We start from the raw sequence: 18,737 nt of genomic DNA, 5'->3' as shown, positions 1-18,737 counted from the left end.
TTCAGGTGTATAGTTTTTTATGTATGAAGGAAGGTACATAATATGTCCGAGTGGGCATTATACTCAGTAGCAAGATCAAAGGGGTTAAGGCGGGTCAAAGGGGGACAGGATAGTGTGATAAATGGACGATGTTCATGATATAGAACATTATTTAAACGAAACATTAAAATGCCCTTTCCAAAATTGTCTTTTAAGTGTTCGGATATGAATAATCGGTAGCGCATTTTCTTACATAACTTTTCAATTCCTATCATTGGAGGTCCGAAAATATTTCTCATACAATTTGATACCATAATGATCATTCTTCATAAAAAATTTAAAACCTACATATTTAAAAACATAATCATTGATATTCATAATATCACTAATCATACACTTAGTTTTTACTAATATTTGTTTTCATATATTTTTCTATACTAATGATCGAAACTCATAATCATTCGAATAAATAACTATAATATTCATAAATGTGATGTATCCTAATATTTGTCTTCATAAATTTATTACTCATACGTGTATTTATCCATATTATTGAAAATCATGATGTCTATATTCGTATTAAATCGTATTTTAACATTAAATTAATTTGAAATGGTCCAAAACAGGCAATATTTTGTGCCACAAAACTAACGTGACAGAAACGAATCGCTGCAAAACCGACTCCACGTAGTCTTGTCTGCCCTACCCCTAGAGTGTAATTTAAAAGCCGGAGGCGCGGAGGGAGGGCAGCCCTCGCCCGCTGTAACGAGTGACAGACGGACAGACGGACAGACGGACAGACGGACAGACGGACAGACGGACATGACGAAACTATAAGGGTTCCGTTTTTGCCATTTTGGCTACGGAACCCTAAAAAGATCTGAAAATAAATATTATGTATTTTAAATGGTTCTTGGTAGTAAAAGTATTGATAAAAAAATTATGATTACTAACTGTTATGAGCTCCGATCGTAGTAATAAAAATGTATGAATAAAAAAAGTATGAAAAATAAAATTATGAATAGAGATTATTATGAACACAAATCGGTAGTAAGACAAAGAATAGGATTTAGAATTTTATGTGAGCCAATATAGAACCGAATAATCATAAAGGTGCCATGCTTTCTTAACAAACTGTCTATGAGCAAAAATATTTAATTCTTGTGCTCATTAGAAATTAATAAGATTTTTTAATATTTTATATTAGTCTAGTGAAAAGTCATACTAATGCAATATCTTACTGCTGAACAGGCGATGTTGTCCAATGCAGTAATGTCGTTTTATTCCACTCACGGAATCCAATAACTATAAAATAGATAATCTTCTAGTTGAGTAGCTTGTGTATTTTTATTTGATGAAATACGTAATAACAAATTAATATTTAAACATATTATTTCACTAAGACTGAGTTGCACCACCTATTTTTGACCGTAACTATAACGTTAACCGGAGTTTGACAGATTCTTGACATTTGTCAAAGTTAAAGTAAGAAGGTGCAACCCAGTATACTATTGATTTTAGAAATCTGACCCTCCTTCGGGCAGTAGGGTAAAAAGTCCGATCTGAACTTATTAAACCCGTTAACGTTCAGAAGTGTGATAATTTCCCCCGCTGTCAAGTTCAGTGGTTCGTTCGGCTGGCTGATGGGAAAATTCCAATTTGTTTTATAAAGGATTGGAGTAATTACTTCCAAGTGCACCGACACTGTCGCCGCACGATTTCACATGTAGAGCGCACTCGAGTTATGCCACGAGGAATTGTTGGCAACATTTAGATAGAAAATGTAATTTTAATCTTGGCAACTCTTAAAAATGATACAAAAGGTGGACTTTATGTCCTGTTTATGACTAAAGTTATGATGATGATGAAGAAAAGTTATCTTATCCTTCGGCCTGATCATCACTTACCATCAGGTGAGATACAGGTCAAGAGCTACCTCATTGTGGATAAAAAAACAAAAAAAAATCTCTAAAAGTAAACCTTGTAATAAAATCAAGAATGTTCTTTTATTGCAAATGATTAGGTTTCTGAAAAGGTACACCTTTTACATGGTAGATATAAAAATCACTCTTCAATATGAGCTGAGTGGAGTTGAGCTTGAAAGGTTTCAGTGAGTGCAATAAAATATGACGAATGCAAAACCGAATTTCAGGGAATTTAATAAATACTATGATGGCATGTAGTGTAAAAAGTACGACCAAGCCCTAGTTTATCGGAGTCTCTCAGGCTTTAAAGTGTTTAGACTGTGTTGGCAAATCGCTTACTGTCTCAAGTTGACTTTACATAAACAGATTGCTCGGGCGAGGTGATCGACTATAAAGCAAACAGATGGGGCGGTGCATTCGTTGTTTATAGTCGATTGGAATCGACGCTATTTTCGATGAATCGATTATGCTCCAAAGACTAAATTTTACAAAAAGGCTCTCGATAATAATAATCGATGACTTTTTCATCAAAATGTAATCTATCTAATGTTTTTGTTTATGCAATATAAAGCAGGTATTTCATACCTGATTGAGATGCAATCCAGTAGGCCTAAGATGCGCGCCGTGATAAGCGGTTCTCACGCCATTTTATCGATTTTGCCCATACATTTTGACGTCGATAAAAGTTATCACGGCGCGCATCTTAGGCCTACAGGATGGTACCTACGACATGTTTTACGGCAATCAGTTAATAGATACAATTACCTATAGACTAAGACCTGGTGAACGCCAGACCTACGTCATTTTATAAAAGCTGAAAGTTTGTCAGCTTATGCTCCCAATATAGGATAGAATGTTGGTGAATCATGAAGTTTGGGTCATCGCGGCTTTGGTAGCTATCCTAAATAACACCTGGCAAGGAGTTGGAACTTTCAAAACCGTCTGGTTGATGTGGAAACAACTTCTAATCATTGCCAAAATATTACATAAAAATCAGATTTTATGGTTTAACGTAAGTAGAATTACAGTCTATTGAATATACAGAAAGTTGACTTACGTTATAGCATAAAAGCTGATTTTATATGTATACAATATTAGTTTTTTTTAGGATAGCTGCCAAAGCCACGATGACCCAAACTTCATTATTCACCAACATTCCATCCTATATTGGGAGCATACGCTGACAAACTTTCAGCTTTTATAAATGACGTAGGTCTGGCGTTCACTAGCTCTTAGTCTACTAGGTAATAATACCCCTGTCAATAAATCGATTAGTTGATAAATTTAGGGCGTCTGTTAAGCTATCGATGAATATTCGATACACTATCGATTACGCGGCAGCACTAGTTCGCTGGGGCTCTTCGAAGTTCAAGGTAAGGTCTCTAGACAATGTGACATAGTACAACATATGTAGCATAGCACTAGCTTTGCTTAGTTTATAGATGGGGATGTTTGTATTTAGTTTATGTAGTTCATAAATATATATGTACAGGGTGTCCCAGAATCGGTAAAATAAAACTAATAGGGGAGGTAGCTCTACTAATGTAGGTACTATCCCAAAATTGAAAAAAAAAAATTTGAGTTCAATTTTTTTTTTTAAATAAAGTGCTCAAAACTCGAAATCTAGTCATTATTTTCAAAAGTTTGTTTACAGATAAACGAAGCGATCATGTCCAATTAATATTAGCAAGAAAAAAAGTAGAAATAAACTCCAAACGCAGCAATTATAGCCAGATAGGTACTTAGGCAAAGTATATTAATTTTCAGTTTTTCAAAAAAATGTTTTTGTTTCCTTATGCGCTTTATTTTTTTTCATATTTTTTAGGGATAGTACATTAGTAGAGCTACCTCCCCTATCAGTTTGATTCACCCATTCTGGGACACCCTGTATGTTCATATTATGACTTTTTCCTAATGGAGTTAGGTATAATCAATTATATTGTTACTCGTACATTTCCGTTTTTATACAGGATGTCCCAAAAAGTAACGTCAAGCCGAAACCCAGAAGTAGAGCATTACTAGGACTATCCGAGGAAAGCTGTAGACAACTTGATCGCCAATAAAAACCCAACCAGAAAATGTCATGGTTTTCCCGGGAAAATAAGTCAGGAATGAGAAAAAGACTAAGGTTCGGCGAACGTTAGCGAACAGTAAAAATTTAACTCTGTTCGACTTAAACTGTAATTTTTTTAAACTTAACATATCGAATTTACTAAGGGTGGGTTGCACTATCTGACTTACTTTGACAAACGTCAAAAATCTGTCAAACTCCATACAAAAAGCACCAGTTATTGTCATTGTTACAGTTTAAATAAGGTGGTGCAACTCAGCCTTAGTTTTAGGTTCAATAATAATGTCCCAGCTAGAATCATTTTATTAACTTTTCTTATTCCGGTTAGCGGGACAAAACTGGGACAAAACTAGCACCTACACAACTGGGCTAGAGTTGAAATGTGCCGGGAAAACTACACTCGGCGTCAAATAAATCGCACCTCTCGCGACATACACTTTAAAACGTATGCTTCCACTTCCCACTAATATTGGTATCATTTGAAAGCCCAGTTCTAAACTTCATTTCATTGAAGGAAAGGTTGTTAAAATGTTTACTTACTGGCTTTCATAATAAAGATCAAATTCATAAACCATAAATTCCCTTCCCTCAAAATCCAGCCGTTGCCGCTAGATGTCACTATCCTCTTTTATTCGGCGATGTGATTTGATTTTTTTCTGTTATTTAAGGTTCAGTAAATTATGAGCGGTATCAATTTTATGACATGTCTCATAAATCCAAGAAATGTATTTCAAATTGTATCCGAGTTGAACTTGGAACTTGGCTTTTGGGTCCCGGTAACCAGGATATAGTATTAATTTTTGGAAGTCCTATTACTTAATAGGTATAGGACATAAAAAGGTTCTTATTGCGTATGACATACGCCACAATTATGTAGGTCTTTAATTAACAGATAATTATGTGGAACTAGCTTGTGCCCGCGGGTTCACCCGCGTGAAATTTAGTTTGTCACAGATCGTCATAAATTATAGCCTACATTATGTTATTCTGTGTTATAAACAATGATACTGTTAAGTTTAATCAAAATCCGTTCAGTAGTTTTTGCGTGAAAGAGTAACACAAACATGTTGACATCCAGACATCCATACAAACTTTCGCATTTATAATATTAGCAGGAATAGGAATATTAGTAGGATTTAGTCTCCAGACTCCGGAGTTTTTATTTTCAGTTTTTACGTTTTCTTTCCTCTAAAATTTCGGTCTTCTCGTAAAGTTTTGACTCGTCATAACCCTAGGATGTCGTTGTTTCGTTTTGACTTGCCATTGGAAAATTATTCATTTTCTTTAATAATGACAGATAATGTTGTAAATTCTAATGTCCAGCTTGTAAGGTCTCACGATGAGACCAACTGTAACGTGTCCTGCGAAGCGTGAAATTGTATTTTTTTTTGGACAATCGGGTTGATTCAAGCCTGTAATACGGGGAGCACATCAAGTTACCCACTGCGGTATCTTACACAGTTGTCATAAGAGCGTGTGCTGTCAACTGTATAACCAATTGAACCTCCGAGTTTAGTGTAGTGTAAATAATTCTTACTAGGTTTGAAAGTTAGGTTTACAAACTATGTTTTAAGTAAACTGTGGTTAGGACCTGAGTCTGACGAGTATTCTATTTTGTTCATGACATTATAATAACTTGTGTTACTTTTAGACAATGGCGACAGATAAGCAAACGTTGTATCGTATTTGCTACATCACATAATGCTTCTCTGGTAATTGCTTCCCACAGCATCGCGTCAGCCTATAGAATGTCAAACAACGGTAATCCTATTTAGTTAGATTAATTCCTAGAGCGTTGTATTGTACGCCACATGTCCCCTAGGCGCATGGGGACAAATGGATGCACACCAGGGATGTTATGGATATCCATAACCGTAACCGAAGCTATCGAAAAAAAAATATCCGTTACCGAAACCGATTCAAGTTTTCGATAGTTTCGGATAAAGGCGCAGTCTAAATCTTAATATTTTTTAATATTTGTTACTTGTCTGGCGTTTCCTGGCACCATCTAATATCCCTGCCTGTTTAACCTTTATCATAGGTGTCATCATAGTACATAAAGTGGCTATGTGGGTCGCGCAGCATCTTGCTATTTGAATTTTACATTTTTCAAATTCTAATACTCTTAACCGAAATTATCCGAAACTTTCGGATAATCCAAAATGATTTCATATCCGTAACCGTAACCAAAACCGGTATAATAATATTCGAATATCCGTAGCCGTATCCATAACCGAAACTTCATATCCTTAACATCCCTGATTCACACCTCCAGGAAACTCGCGCAAATTGCCCTCGAAGGGAACTATACTATTCCAGTATTTGTCGGCCCGTGATATAAAAAGATACGTAGGTACGTTATGAATAGAATAATAGATCCGAGACTTGCTTCAAACTTCTCTTGAGTTTATTAGCTTTAATTAATTCCTCATATTTAGGGAGGTTCATTTCTACGAGTATAGTACAGAATTTAATAGTAATACTACTGGCCTATCAGCAGTATTGTTCCAAAGACAAAATTCACTGGTTTTCTATTCAAAGACTGTCTAGGCTAGTTGAACTCTGGCTTAAGTTTTCATTTAGAATGGAAATGTCATTTTAGTCCAGTGTTCATCCTAAGTGTAACTTCTTATTAATAAAGGGGGTATGTGTAAAAAGTAGGCAATACATGTCATAATATCTAGAAAGAATTACCAGAAAGTGACCTCTTTCAGGTGAATAAGAGGGAGGACAGTGGCAATGAAAAGCGTACTTAGAACACATAGTTTGAATTCGATCTGTGTTACACCGGCGCCACAATTTGCTGCAAACACTTGTACCAACGTTGATCGGTTCGTTAGGTGTTTACCAGCCCTGTCCCGTCAGAGGCAGCGTGAATATGTCCCAACATTGGTGCCAATACTATTTTCTAGATTCATGTACGACTGTGTGTCGTTGGCACCTTGGCCTTTGATATCTAAGGGGGTCAATATTGTTTTCTTCAAAGACCGGACGTGTCTTGTGGGCTTCCCGTGAAAAGGAAGTGCAGCCTATCTCGAGATAATCGAGTTGGAGTGGGAGTCTTCCGGTGAGGGAAATTGTAAAAACGGTCGTCTTACTTTATTAATTACTCTTCATAACTAAACCTTCAAAGATGTAGATATGTCATAGATGAATCTACATCAGAGTAGACATTGTTACACCTTCAAATTCGGAAAGTAGCTACTTTCCGAATTCGATGGATTTGAAAAATTAAATATGAGTGATTCCACGTACAATATTAAAGTGTAAAATGAAGAGTATCAATATGGAGACGAGACCAACTAGAATTGGGACCAACAGCTTTCAAACGGATTTCCAATTTCGAACGACTATCGAATCGATTAACGAGCTTACGCGGCAATTGAAAGCTTCCGTGCCTCTGGTCACTGTAATCCTAGTGAAGTTTGAATGAACTTTTGTGTACTTTAAGTCTTTTAAAATAAGAACTATAATGCTACTAAAAGAACTAGCAAGTACTTATTGTTTTTACAATGCAAAGCTGCTTTCGGCTTGAACTCATGGTCGAGCTACAAGGACAAATGTATTACTACAAAAATGGGACATTGGTCACTAATTTATTCATAAGTATCAACAACTACCTAGTTTAGTCGTTTGGGAGCGATAGGAGGATGTGACGCGAGTCCCGTCCCGAGTGACGTTGTATAATCCTGCAGTCTATGAACTTAGACTAAAGGTTGAGAGCTATCTGCGCTCACCTATTGTCCAGTGAAGCTGAAAAAGCCGCTTACGACTATCAGCAATGTCCATCCGAAAAAGTAAAAATTCAAACTAACACAGTTCTATAATATAAGGCACAGTCACATAATGTCTTATAATTAAATATTCAGAATGAAAAGAACATTTGAACATTTTTGACTACTGTCTTGAAACTACTTCAATGAATTTCAGAAGAATTCGTATTTAACGTCTGTTTATTTACTTCTTACTATCTTTAGTTCCATATAAATTGGTATACGTAAGGCGAACTCTGTTGACCAAATAGTTAACCTTCAGGCTAAACAGAAAAAATAAGACGACTGTTTATTGTAGGTTACTCGTACTTAGAAGCTCAATATTTATGACTTACCGCAAAGCTGGTTTCGCGTTGGCCAGACGCAGTTCCTTCAGGCTCTACGGGGGTCCTCAGGCTTTGGGGCAGCAGCTCGATCAGGTTGGTAGACGTGGGCTGGTAGCGCAGGATCAGCACGCAAGCAGACACCAGGGTGTAGGCCAGCAGGGTACCTGGAGAAACATGTTTTTTTATCCACAACGAGGAAGCTCTTGGCCTGTATCTCACCTGATGGTAAGTGATGATCAGGCCGAAGATGGAAGCGAGCTTCACCAGGAATCCTCAACAACGGAAGAACTGGCTATCTTACCTCTAACTGCCGGAACACAACAATGCTGTTAACATTGTTGTTTTATCGACAGACTTGGGTAAGATGGTGGTAGCTAGCCAAGCGGACTTAGAACAAGCCAACCACGAACCAAACCGAACAGAAAAATCTGCCCCCACTGGGAATCGAACCCGGGACCTCTGCTTCTGAAGCAGGTGGTCTTACCACTAGACCACAGAGGTGGTTAAAAGGCTTATAAGGCTACGGTCTCCTATTAAACTAAAATAATTGACCCATGAACTTATTTATGCAAAATTGCGAGGGTAACAAATGATGTTGCTGATAAGTATTTAAGAAATACAAATTGCCCAAATGTAAACAATATTTAATTTTTATTAAAAACGCTCAAGCAGTAACAAGTGAAGCGTGCGAAAACACGCCGGTCGTCTCTATGACATCTTCGGAATGCAATTATCCGAGGAATTTTGCCAAAGAGGAGTCCTCCGTTCCGTCCTTTTAAACGTCATACATCCGTCTATATACACAGGAGTTGCAGTGGTGGGAACGAGAGGTGGGAATAGTCCCGAAAAAAAAATCCGTCTATATCATACAACCAGACGGTCATGAAAACAGATCGTTTGTCAATACCTACATTTCGAATGCTAAAAACAAATATTTACATCGTTCATTTAAAAAGCTTTTTTTTATTTCCTAGTTGGACTTGGAGTTATTTTTTTTTTAAATCAAAATTGTATTTATTTGGTAATAGTTTGGGTTTTTCATAATTTTTAATACAATCGGGATTTTTCAGGGATATAGAGAATCATTATTTAATGTATAATTTATTACTATTTAATTAATTTTTAGTCTGCACTCTGTATTAATTTTAATTGTGGAAACTTTGCTGATTTCTGTCCTATTTTTTGTGTGATTATTTGTCTGTATGTCAAAATTGTTTGTTTCCCTAATATAAATAAATAAAATAAAATAAAAATAAAATAAACTTTCGCCTTGTTCAGAATAGTTCATTGAATATAATTCAGAGAAGCCTTTGAACAATCAGGCTATGCTCACTAAGGGCTCGTAGGGCGTACTTCTCTTAAAAATGTAATCGGTATTAGAAGTTTTAAGTAAATTAAAGACACCGAAAAGTAACTTCAATAATAAAACTTTTATTATATCTAATGACGTCTATAGGTAGACACTTATTATCACTAGGACGCGCGCAAATTTGAGGGTAGCAGTAAATGAGAATTTCCTGCGGTCAACGCCTAATTAAAGACAATTAAGTATTTTTCTGGAGCAGCAAATACTGTAGGGTTTGTGAATGGGCCGCGGCTCCCAGGAACTCTGCTAACAAGCGCCACAGTATATTTAGAGACAGAAGCACTATTTTTAACAGACTGCGCGACGAAAAGGAGTGGTAATGTGTTTAAAAGCATAAGTATCTTGGTTCGACGGTTCATCAGCTGTTTAATGTAGGTATAGATCTTAATTTAAAAATAACTCTCTCATGTAAGCGAATTGGCTTTTGTTGTATTGTATTGCTACACATATGCGAAAACATGTAAATGGTGTATAGTTTCTTAAGCAGTGGTTAATCTATTATTGTTTCACTGTATGTTTTCCAAACAAAATAAAATAAAATAAATAAAAAATAAATAAATAAAAGTATGTATGTTACTTTGGGCCAAACGCATGGGCCGATTTTTATGATTCGCACGTCAATCGATTCCTCCGGCGAATGTCACTAAAGACGTGACGTTATTGAAAATTCAATATGGCGACTGCTGGTCGCCATTTATTTTGTGAAAATGAAAGTCAACAAAACCTATCGAGTGGGGTACCAAAATAAAAGCATTTTTAAAAAGCTTTCATAAATGTATGTTATTTATTACTAAAAAGAGAAACAAGGGTCTCAGCGCGACATTTATTATGAGGCTTGACGTTTTGGCTGCTATGCTGCAGCCGTGGTCACAAGCAGACTGGCGGTGGATAATGTAACTCATGTTTTTATATTTTAGCTGAAATGGAACGCGAATAGCACTATTTTTGTTCCTAAGGGTATGTTTATGTAAAGCTGTATTTTTTTAAAAATCTGGTTATTACCAGATAATTAGAGATAAATGTAGATGTTGACTTTCTTAAATAGTTTTTTTTGAGAGAGAGTGGAACAGTTTCTCGCTATTTTGTACGAGCAAACTGTAAAAGTACGTGAGTCAATAATATTTACAAAAATAATGATGATGATGATAGTTAATACAATGTTTTTTTTTTATATATTTTTGTTTTTATATTTATGTATTTATTTTATTTTAAGTTTTTTTTTAAACTAATTTTATTTTTATTGGAGAAATCCGGCGACTGACTCTTATGAACGTTAAGAGGAGGTGAGAAAAAAGATAAGGTGCCTTGCTCTTTTCTCTTCTGAAAGGAAGAGAGAAAGTATTTTATTTTTATAACTAGTGTTATTATGTCTTTTATAACAAACTGAATTTCACGCGGACGAAGCCGTGGGCAAAATACAGTTTAAAATATTAGTAAGATAGATACGATACAAGTATAATAATTATGCTTAAAGTAATTATTTTAAGCGGATTATTTAGAATTGTGACGTGGCTCGCGTCCTGGGTGTGGTTTCTACTAATCCTAGGGCCTCTAATTGGTCTTTATCGTTATTTTTGGCCGTATAGTGTAATGGCGGCTAATCGGCGCGGGCACAATCAGCTGGCTTGGAATTACGCTGAAAATCGCCCGCTAAACGACGCTCATTAAACACAGTAAAAGGGTAACAAAAATCCATCCTCACAAAGTTTCACATGAATACTTAAGTATGATGATTATTGAATAGTCTTTAGTCATTGTTTTGAGATGATTAGTTGGGAGTGTTGACGTACTATGTGCTTTATACTAATCCTAGGGCCGCTAGCAGCCTTTGCCTTAGAGCTAAAGCACACGATGGGTTAAGGTGCTGAACCGAAAAGATTTCGATTGTTCCCAGCGAGTCACACCCAAACGAGTAACCCTCTTACTCGTTGGGAAACAAATTCCCATCGAGTCACACTGGTACCGATCACAAATAATTAACTTTTAAAAAAAATAAAACCGACTTCAAATGCGTGAACACAAAAAAAAACTAAAAATTGAAAATATTGCGTATAAAAAGTTTTTCCCCAATTTTCCACCCTTGGGGGTGAAATATTTTCTTCAAATTCGCATGAAACCACCCTTTTGATAATACCTATTCAACAAAAAAATAATCGTTCAAATTGATTTATAATCGGCGGAGATATTGCGTATAAAAAAGTTCATCCCCAATTTTCCACCCTTGGGGGTTGTTTTTTCTATTACTAAATTTAAATGGGACCACCCTTGAGGTATTACCTATACGCAGAAAAAAGATTTGTTCAAATCGGTTATTAATGTGCGGAGTTATCGCGTAACAAACATAGAAAAAAAACATACGGGTCGAATTGAGAACCTCCTCCTTTTTTTGAAGTCGGTTGAAAATACCTATAATATCAGGATTTAAGCTTTCAAAAAGCGGAACAAGCGAAAGATTTCGCCATATCACGCGACGCGGCGCCACACTGCGCTGCAACTCATCTTAGGTTCTAATTGAACAATCTTTGGTCATTGTATCATTATAAGTTTGAGTTCTGACGGGATTTCTACTAGTCCTAGCGCTAAGTGGCGTTTATCTTTCTACTTATCATTATTTTTGGGCTGCGCGGTATAATGGCGGCGGCTGATCGCGACCGCAATCAGCTGGCTTGTAATTACGCGGCAAATCGGCCTATAAACGACTCCCATTTAGCCGGGGCGACCGATTTGTTACAAAATTACTCGGGAAAATTCGTGTGATCGGGCCCAATGGGCTTGATGATTATTTTTACTATTTGAGTATATTTTTATAGCTTATGTATCATTATTTTTGATTGGCCTATTTAGTGGAGTGCAGAAGAATCAATTAGCTTTTAAAAAATCTTAGCGATTAGAGTCGCTTATTTTTAACATACATTTAACAAGTAACTTAATGTTAACTACTTCCGTAGTGGGTCTACTAATTTTCATATGTACTGTGAAAGCACTTCCAGGAACGTTTAAAAAAGGAAAATACCGCGAAAAATCGCTACATAACACCAGCGCCAGCAGAATGCAGCTCCCAGCTAGAAATGCGAGCGCGAAATGCTAACGATTTATTATTGTCACTTTGCACATGTAAGAGAGAAATTTTCTGAGAATTTTTGATGTGATAACGAATGCTTTTTCGTATAAAAATAATCTTCAACGTCTTTTAAGATATTTTCTTTTATTTCTTACTAGCTTTGCCCGCTACTTCGTACGCGTGAAAATAGTTTGAGTAAATATTTCCCGTTTTTGCAACATTTTTCTTTACTGCTTCACGCCTATTGGCTGTAGGGTGATGTTATATAGCCTAAAGCCTTCCTCGATAAATGTGCTATCGAACTCAACATTTTTTTTTCAAATCGGACCATGGAAATTGTTGTGTATACCTGTAATTGGCAAACATATTTAAACTAAAACCCCAATATGTGTTGTATACTGTGAATGTCTTAAATGTGTATTGCTGTTGGTGTACCTTTATCAATAAATAAATAAATCGGACCAGTAGTTCCTTAGATTAGCGCGTTCAACCAAACAAACAAACTCTTCAGTTTTATAATATTAAGTACCTACATAATCTATATGTAAAACCGTATCTTCTTGCAACAGCGAGTTAACAACCTACCACTCAAAGGAAACGCAGCTTTGTAGTGATATAACGAATCAAAAATAACAAAATAAGCATTTAATAATTTTCAAAATTTAAAGTAACATGAAATAATGAACTCTACGAGCTGCCGAGTATTTCGTAGGTACTAAAGAAACGAATATAGCAAGATTGTTTTAATCTTAGGAAAGTTTCTTTATACCGTCGACGATTATTATGAAAAAGATGGCATTAACTCAGGGATTCATTAAAAGACTAATCAAGATCCGCAAAGACAAGTTTAAGAGGACATTAATTGAGAGTCATCTTCATAATATTAAATACAATATCTAGCTTAGGAAAGGCATTTAATAATAGCGCTACAATATTGATTTGCATGAGACTTTTACAATTAAAATCTGGGTCAATAGAAACTAGTAAATCAAATAGTGCAGCTTCTTGGCTTCCGTCATTGTGGGTTAAGGCATAATATGCTAACACAAACGATGCTTGCGTAAGTGAAGCAACAAATCGAACGCACAGCGTTGAATAAAGTTCTGTGATGATTGGTTCGTGTGTCACCCTGTGCGTCCAACCGCACAGTGAGACCTCATAGTAATATTTGTGAATACGGGTGTACTAGGGTTTCATTGCAATTCGCCTTCTAAAAGATACTCCTTTTTGTGATGTCGGTTCATTAAGATCATGGACCTTCTCAATTTTCTAATGTTCAATCAAAGCGTTCTTCAATGTTAAGTATTCGGTTTTATTTGATAGAGTAATGGCTCTATAGAGTAAAGAGTATAATTAAGTCAAAATTATTAGAACAGTTTCAAGGCGCCTTAATTAATATTAAACGTAATTTATTCGACTGAAGAAGTAACTTTTTAAGAACTGAGTTTACAGTACAGTACAAACACAGTCACTTATACAAATCACTTGAAGTAGGTAGGTAAGTAAATTACCGATAGGTACAGTCGCAGAATGAAAAGGTTCGTCACCTTAGTGTCGGTTTTCGCTTGCACTAGGTACTGTAAGAGTCAAACCTGCCAAAATAACAGTGCAAGAAACAGTGCTGCTAACATTTAAATAAATATGACGTTTGCTGACGAATAAGGTTTTGCTTGTTTCATTTTCTATCCCATGCAATGTTACAAAATGTAGTTTTTTTTATTTAATAGAAATAATAATGGCAGGCTGAACCAACAAGAAGGTTTTAGTTTATCAATCATAATAATCTTGACAAGATAAATCGTCAAACAACTTTGATCTGAATAATTTTGAACTTTACTGACGAACAGTTAAAGATTATTTTCTCTAACTCGAGATTATTCTGTAACATAGTTTCAAAAGGTAATATGCGCTCGCGATTCGTTGAAGGAATCAATTTGAAAACTGACGAACCTTTTCGTTCCGTGACTGTACAATTAGATGAATCAATGCTGTGTTGAGGAGGGTAGGTTGTGATTCGAAATGCCGGTGACATACGTGAGCATCTGCTCGAGTAAAGCTATTGTTTAGGATCACAATGCTTGCTCTCGTGGTCAGGGTTGACAGAAATAGTTCCACGAATTTCAGAAATAAAAATACATATATACAGTACGTTCTTATAAACAAAACAAAAGTTTTATTTAGAGCTGATTTTTCAATCATCGAAGAACTTTTAACTGATGCAATTTTATTATTGAGATAAAAGACGTAGAAATCTGCCCCTATTAAAGATTTTTTTGTACAAATTACTAAATTAGTAATAAGTAGTCTCGGCAACCCCTTATGTTAAGTTTCTGTTACGAGTGGGAGAGAGAATTGGAGAGATTAGACTACATATTTATTTTAAAAAGACAAAAAAAAATCATCGATTTGACAGAACAATCATCACAAAAAGATTTTCGGCATACTTTTTATCAACGTGCCTTTTGTCTCTACACCGCGAAAATTGATACTGCACCCTCACGTGTTGCTACGCAGTCGGTTGTTTGCAACTTTGTGAAAAATCGATTAATTAAATTTCAGGAAAATCCTGGATATCTGGCAACCCTACCCATTCCGCACACTCTAAGATCTCAGCCAAACAAGTCTAAAAGCACTGGACCATAATATTGGCCACAACCTTGAAAATCTCCTGTGGGTCTAGACAAAGTGCAAATTTTAATCTCAAACCAGTCGAAAAGTGGTCGAAAAGCCCCTTTTTTGTATGGAGTTTTGACGGATTCGATTTTCGATTCGATCAAAAAGTGCGTTTTGTCTAGGGGGGCTGAAGTATTGACAGGTTGTTTACAGTTCGTCAAATAATTCGTGACATGGATGTCACGAACTATTTGGAAAGCATCCAAATAGTTTGCAATACGTTTTTGTTTGGATTAAAGTTGTGTTATCAACTTTTTGGCCACTTTGGGTGTCACGAACCTTATGTAATATTATGTGTGTTTAATGTTTTTTTTCTCTGCATTTATTTTGTCATTTCGTGTGTTATTTATCTAGTCTGGTTTCAAATAGCACTGTGTAAATAGATTGCTGTGACTATTTTAGTAATTAATGTGATAAGTTTCAATAATAGTTAGTCTAATTAGTTTCTGTCGCAGTAAACAAAAACAACGTTTTATTGAGATAGCTTTGAGAAATAAGAAAATAAACATCGTTGTTAAAAGCTTTTATGGAATCATTGGGTTTTTATTTTTTCTTTTGAAGTAAACATCTTTGATTTCAGAATATTTTTCACAATTAGTTAGGTAACATTTCTTTGCTCATTCATTGACTTTTTAGTTCTTCATTTAACATTGATTCATAAATAAGACGATTTGGAAACGATTTGGATTGTAACTATATTGGGTAAAAATCACCAATATCGCCTACAAAAGTGGATTTTCCATTCGTGAAAATATGAGAGATAGGTTTTATGATATTACGATAGTGGAATGAGGTATTGGTTTATTGCAATGATATTTGGTTTTATGAAACAAGTATTTACTGTCCGGTAAAAAAGTACAGTAAGTTATTAAATGTCTCTGTTTTATTCTTTACAGAATAGTGTAGATGACAGCACGCAAACCTAAACATTGAAATAGTTGTTATAAAAGCTATTTTGCAATAAAAATTTATATTATAATACTGTCGTCTATAAAAATTACATTAATCCTTACTCACGGTAGATACGAATGACCTTAAAGGTCATAGCAGATTTATCAACTCGGAAAGGGATCAACACCGTATCGCCTTTCGCGAGCTGTCATCGCCTTTCGCACGCTGTCAACCGCGAGGCGAGGCGTTTACGTTGCGGTGCGGATAAGTATGCGTTGCAGTATGTAGTTTCATGCAAAGAATACTGACCGCCTCGAGTTGATACGGTTACGATCCCTTTCCGGGTTGATAAATGTGCTACGTCCTTAAATCTGTCTCCATTAGAAATCCATCAAAGTGTAAACATTGTTGCTTCAATACAATCGGTCCTCTTTGTCTCGAGATATCGATTTTGGCGACAAAATCGCTAAAATTAAACGTTTAACCGATTCTATTTAAAGTTACTGTCCGAGACAAGACAATCAATTTACACGATTCAGTCGAGGTGAGGGAACTAGGTCAATATCAACTTGTTACATTGAAAGGAACAGTGATAAAGACTTGTGACAAAATAACAATGTTTTTAGTAAAATATTTTCTAAAGATTGATTCATATTATCTATTTATTTAAAAGCGAAAGGTAATCTCAGAAAATGCAAGTGCTAGGAGTCTCAAATTTTGAATGAGGGTTCCTTTTAGAACGTAGGTGCTCACTAAGAAAGGATTTTACGAAACTCCACCCCTCAGGGGGTAAAACGGGACCCACGCGCATGAAGTCGTGGGCGGCCGCTAGTTATAATTATATCAGTGAACAGTTTCGTCAATGTATTCACATGTCCTAAACACTTCAACAACAGCTTCTTATGGGTTTAGCTAATATAATGGTGTACTGTATCGGTAACAACAAGCAAGTACAATAATTACGGAAGGCCATCCTTATGACACGTTTGTATTCGTGCGATCATGAGGAACTTACTAGATTCTGTCCACATGCACTAGTAAAAAAATGCACGACTGCATCTGTACGATGTTTATGATTTTTTTTTTAAGTGACAGGAGGCAAACGAGCACACGGATCACCTGATGGTAAGTGATATTACCATCATCCATAGACACCCGTAGTCTACTATCTACTGGGGTATAGTAATTTTAACTGGAACCTAGTACCAGTACTATCTGAAAGAAAACGCGCGAAAAAAAACGCGTCATCTGGACAAGTTCTAAAGCCAAATTATGAATGAACTAGCGGCCGCCCACGACTTCGTACGCGTGGATCCCGTTTTCCCCCTTAGGTGTGGAATTTCGTAAAATCCTTTTTTAGCGGATGTCTACGTCAAAACATCTACCTGCATGCCAAATTTCAGCTTGATCCGTCCAGTGGTTTGAGCTGTGCGTTGATAGATCACTATGTCAGTCAGTCAGTCACCTTTGAGTTATATTTTAGATACCTACGAATTTATTTAATGGTACATTAATCTCACGCTACCTACGCCATACTCACCTTGTACCTTATGAAGTGAATCTGAAAATACATTTCATTGAACATCCTCAATCAAAGCCTAATTGCGAATTGATTTCAAGTTAATAAGAACTTGTGGGGATTCCGAGATCGAAGCGTGTTCGACATACCTCACTAAGAAATATTGAAGGTTGGTGGTTTCTTATCATATCTTAAGGTTTCTGTTTTTAATTTAACATTTTGATTGCTTTGGAAAAGCTTCAATTTCAATTATCTACAGATGTATTTGATATGGAGCAAGAGTAGGAAGAACCCCAATTAATTTAAGTACGATCGTAATGATCATATTTTTATCGCAAAAGGTTGGATTACTTTGAATTTTATATTTCCTCTCTCTGCCTTTCTATATACACCACACTACCATTTTTTATTACTAGGGCACTATTTAAGTTGTGAGCCTCGACAACATAACGTGTTGTTAGACGACATCTGATACTTTTAATGAAAAATTTGACATTTTTAACTATAACCTTATTCAAAACTTTTTAATTCCACCAGCAGTAATAAAATATTGTATGACCATATTATGGTTAATACGTTTTTTTCTCGCTGGATGTCACAAATTTTTTCAAACGCTCAATAGGACGCTTGTGTCGTTTAGTCCTTGGAAATGTTTGATAAATAAGTTCAAAAAGCTTTAAGAGCCGTTTTTAAAATTATGACAGCTGACGAATTAAGGATCTATGCATAATGATCCTGAAAATAAACAGCTATCGACTATGGAGGTGTTTTAAGATGAACCAATTCCAACAAAAGTCCCATGCGCTCGGAACACTTTGAAACTTACGGTCGCCTATTTTTCCGAAATATCCGATTATGTGACAGAAACGTCACTAGAGAAATTTAGAATGGTTAATTCTTAATAGTAAACAGCCACTTTTTTCCCAAATGTCTTCAGTTTAATAAGGGAAATTGACCAGCTTAGTCGAATCGCCATTCGTGACGAAAATGTGAGCTTTTACACGTCTCGTCAAACAACTGACTATTTGAACACTCAAAATATGAAATAAACAGGTCCAACGCTACAAAATTCTTGCTTGGAATCTAAACACTTCTTTTGGTACCCATATATTAAAATTAAATGCGTGAACAGCGATTTATGTAGCCAGAAGCA

At 35.8% G+C, this 18,737-nt stretch overlaps 1 protein-coding gene across 1 annotated transcript in view; it reads right to left on the bottom strand.

The window, feature by feature from the left end:
* Positions 1-18,737, bottom strand: part of LOC114349633 (probable cationic amino acid transporter) — a 69,140-nt gene that overhangs the window by 28,085 nt on the left and 22,318 nt on the right. The window contains exon 2 of the mRNA XM_028300093.1: positions 8,084-8,238. Within this exon, the coding sequence (XP_028155894.1) occupies positions 8,084-8,238 (155 nt within the window). The remainder of the gene's footprint in view (positions 1-8,083; positions 8,239-18,737) is intronic.

This window comes from Ostrinia furnacalis, unplaced genomic scaffold, assembly GCF_004193835.3.
Source record: "Ostrinia furnacalis isolate ACB-3 unplaced genomic scaffold, ASM419383v2 OfSCF0069, whole genome shotgun sequence".
NCBI classification, from domain to species: Eukaryota; Metazoa; Arthropoda; class Insecta; order Lepidoptera; family Crambidae; genus Ostrinia; species Ostrinia furnacalis.
The sequence above is the reverse complement of the archived record's forward strand: the minus strand, read 5'-3'. Positions and strand labels throughout refer to the sequence as shown.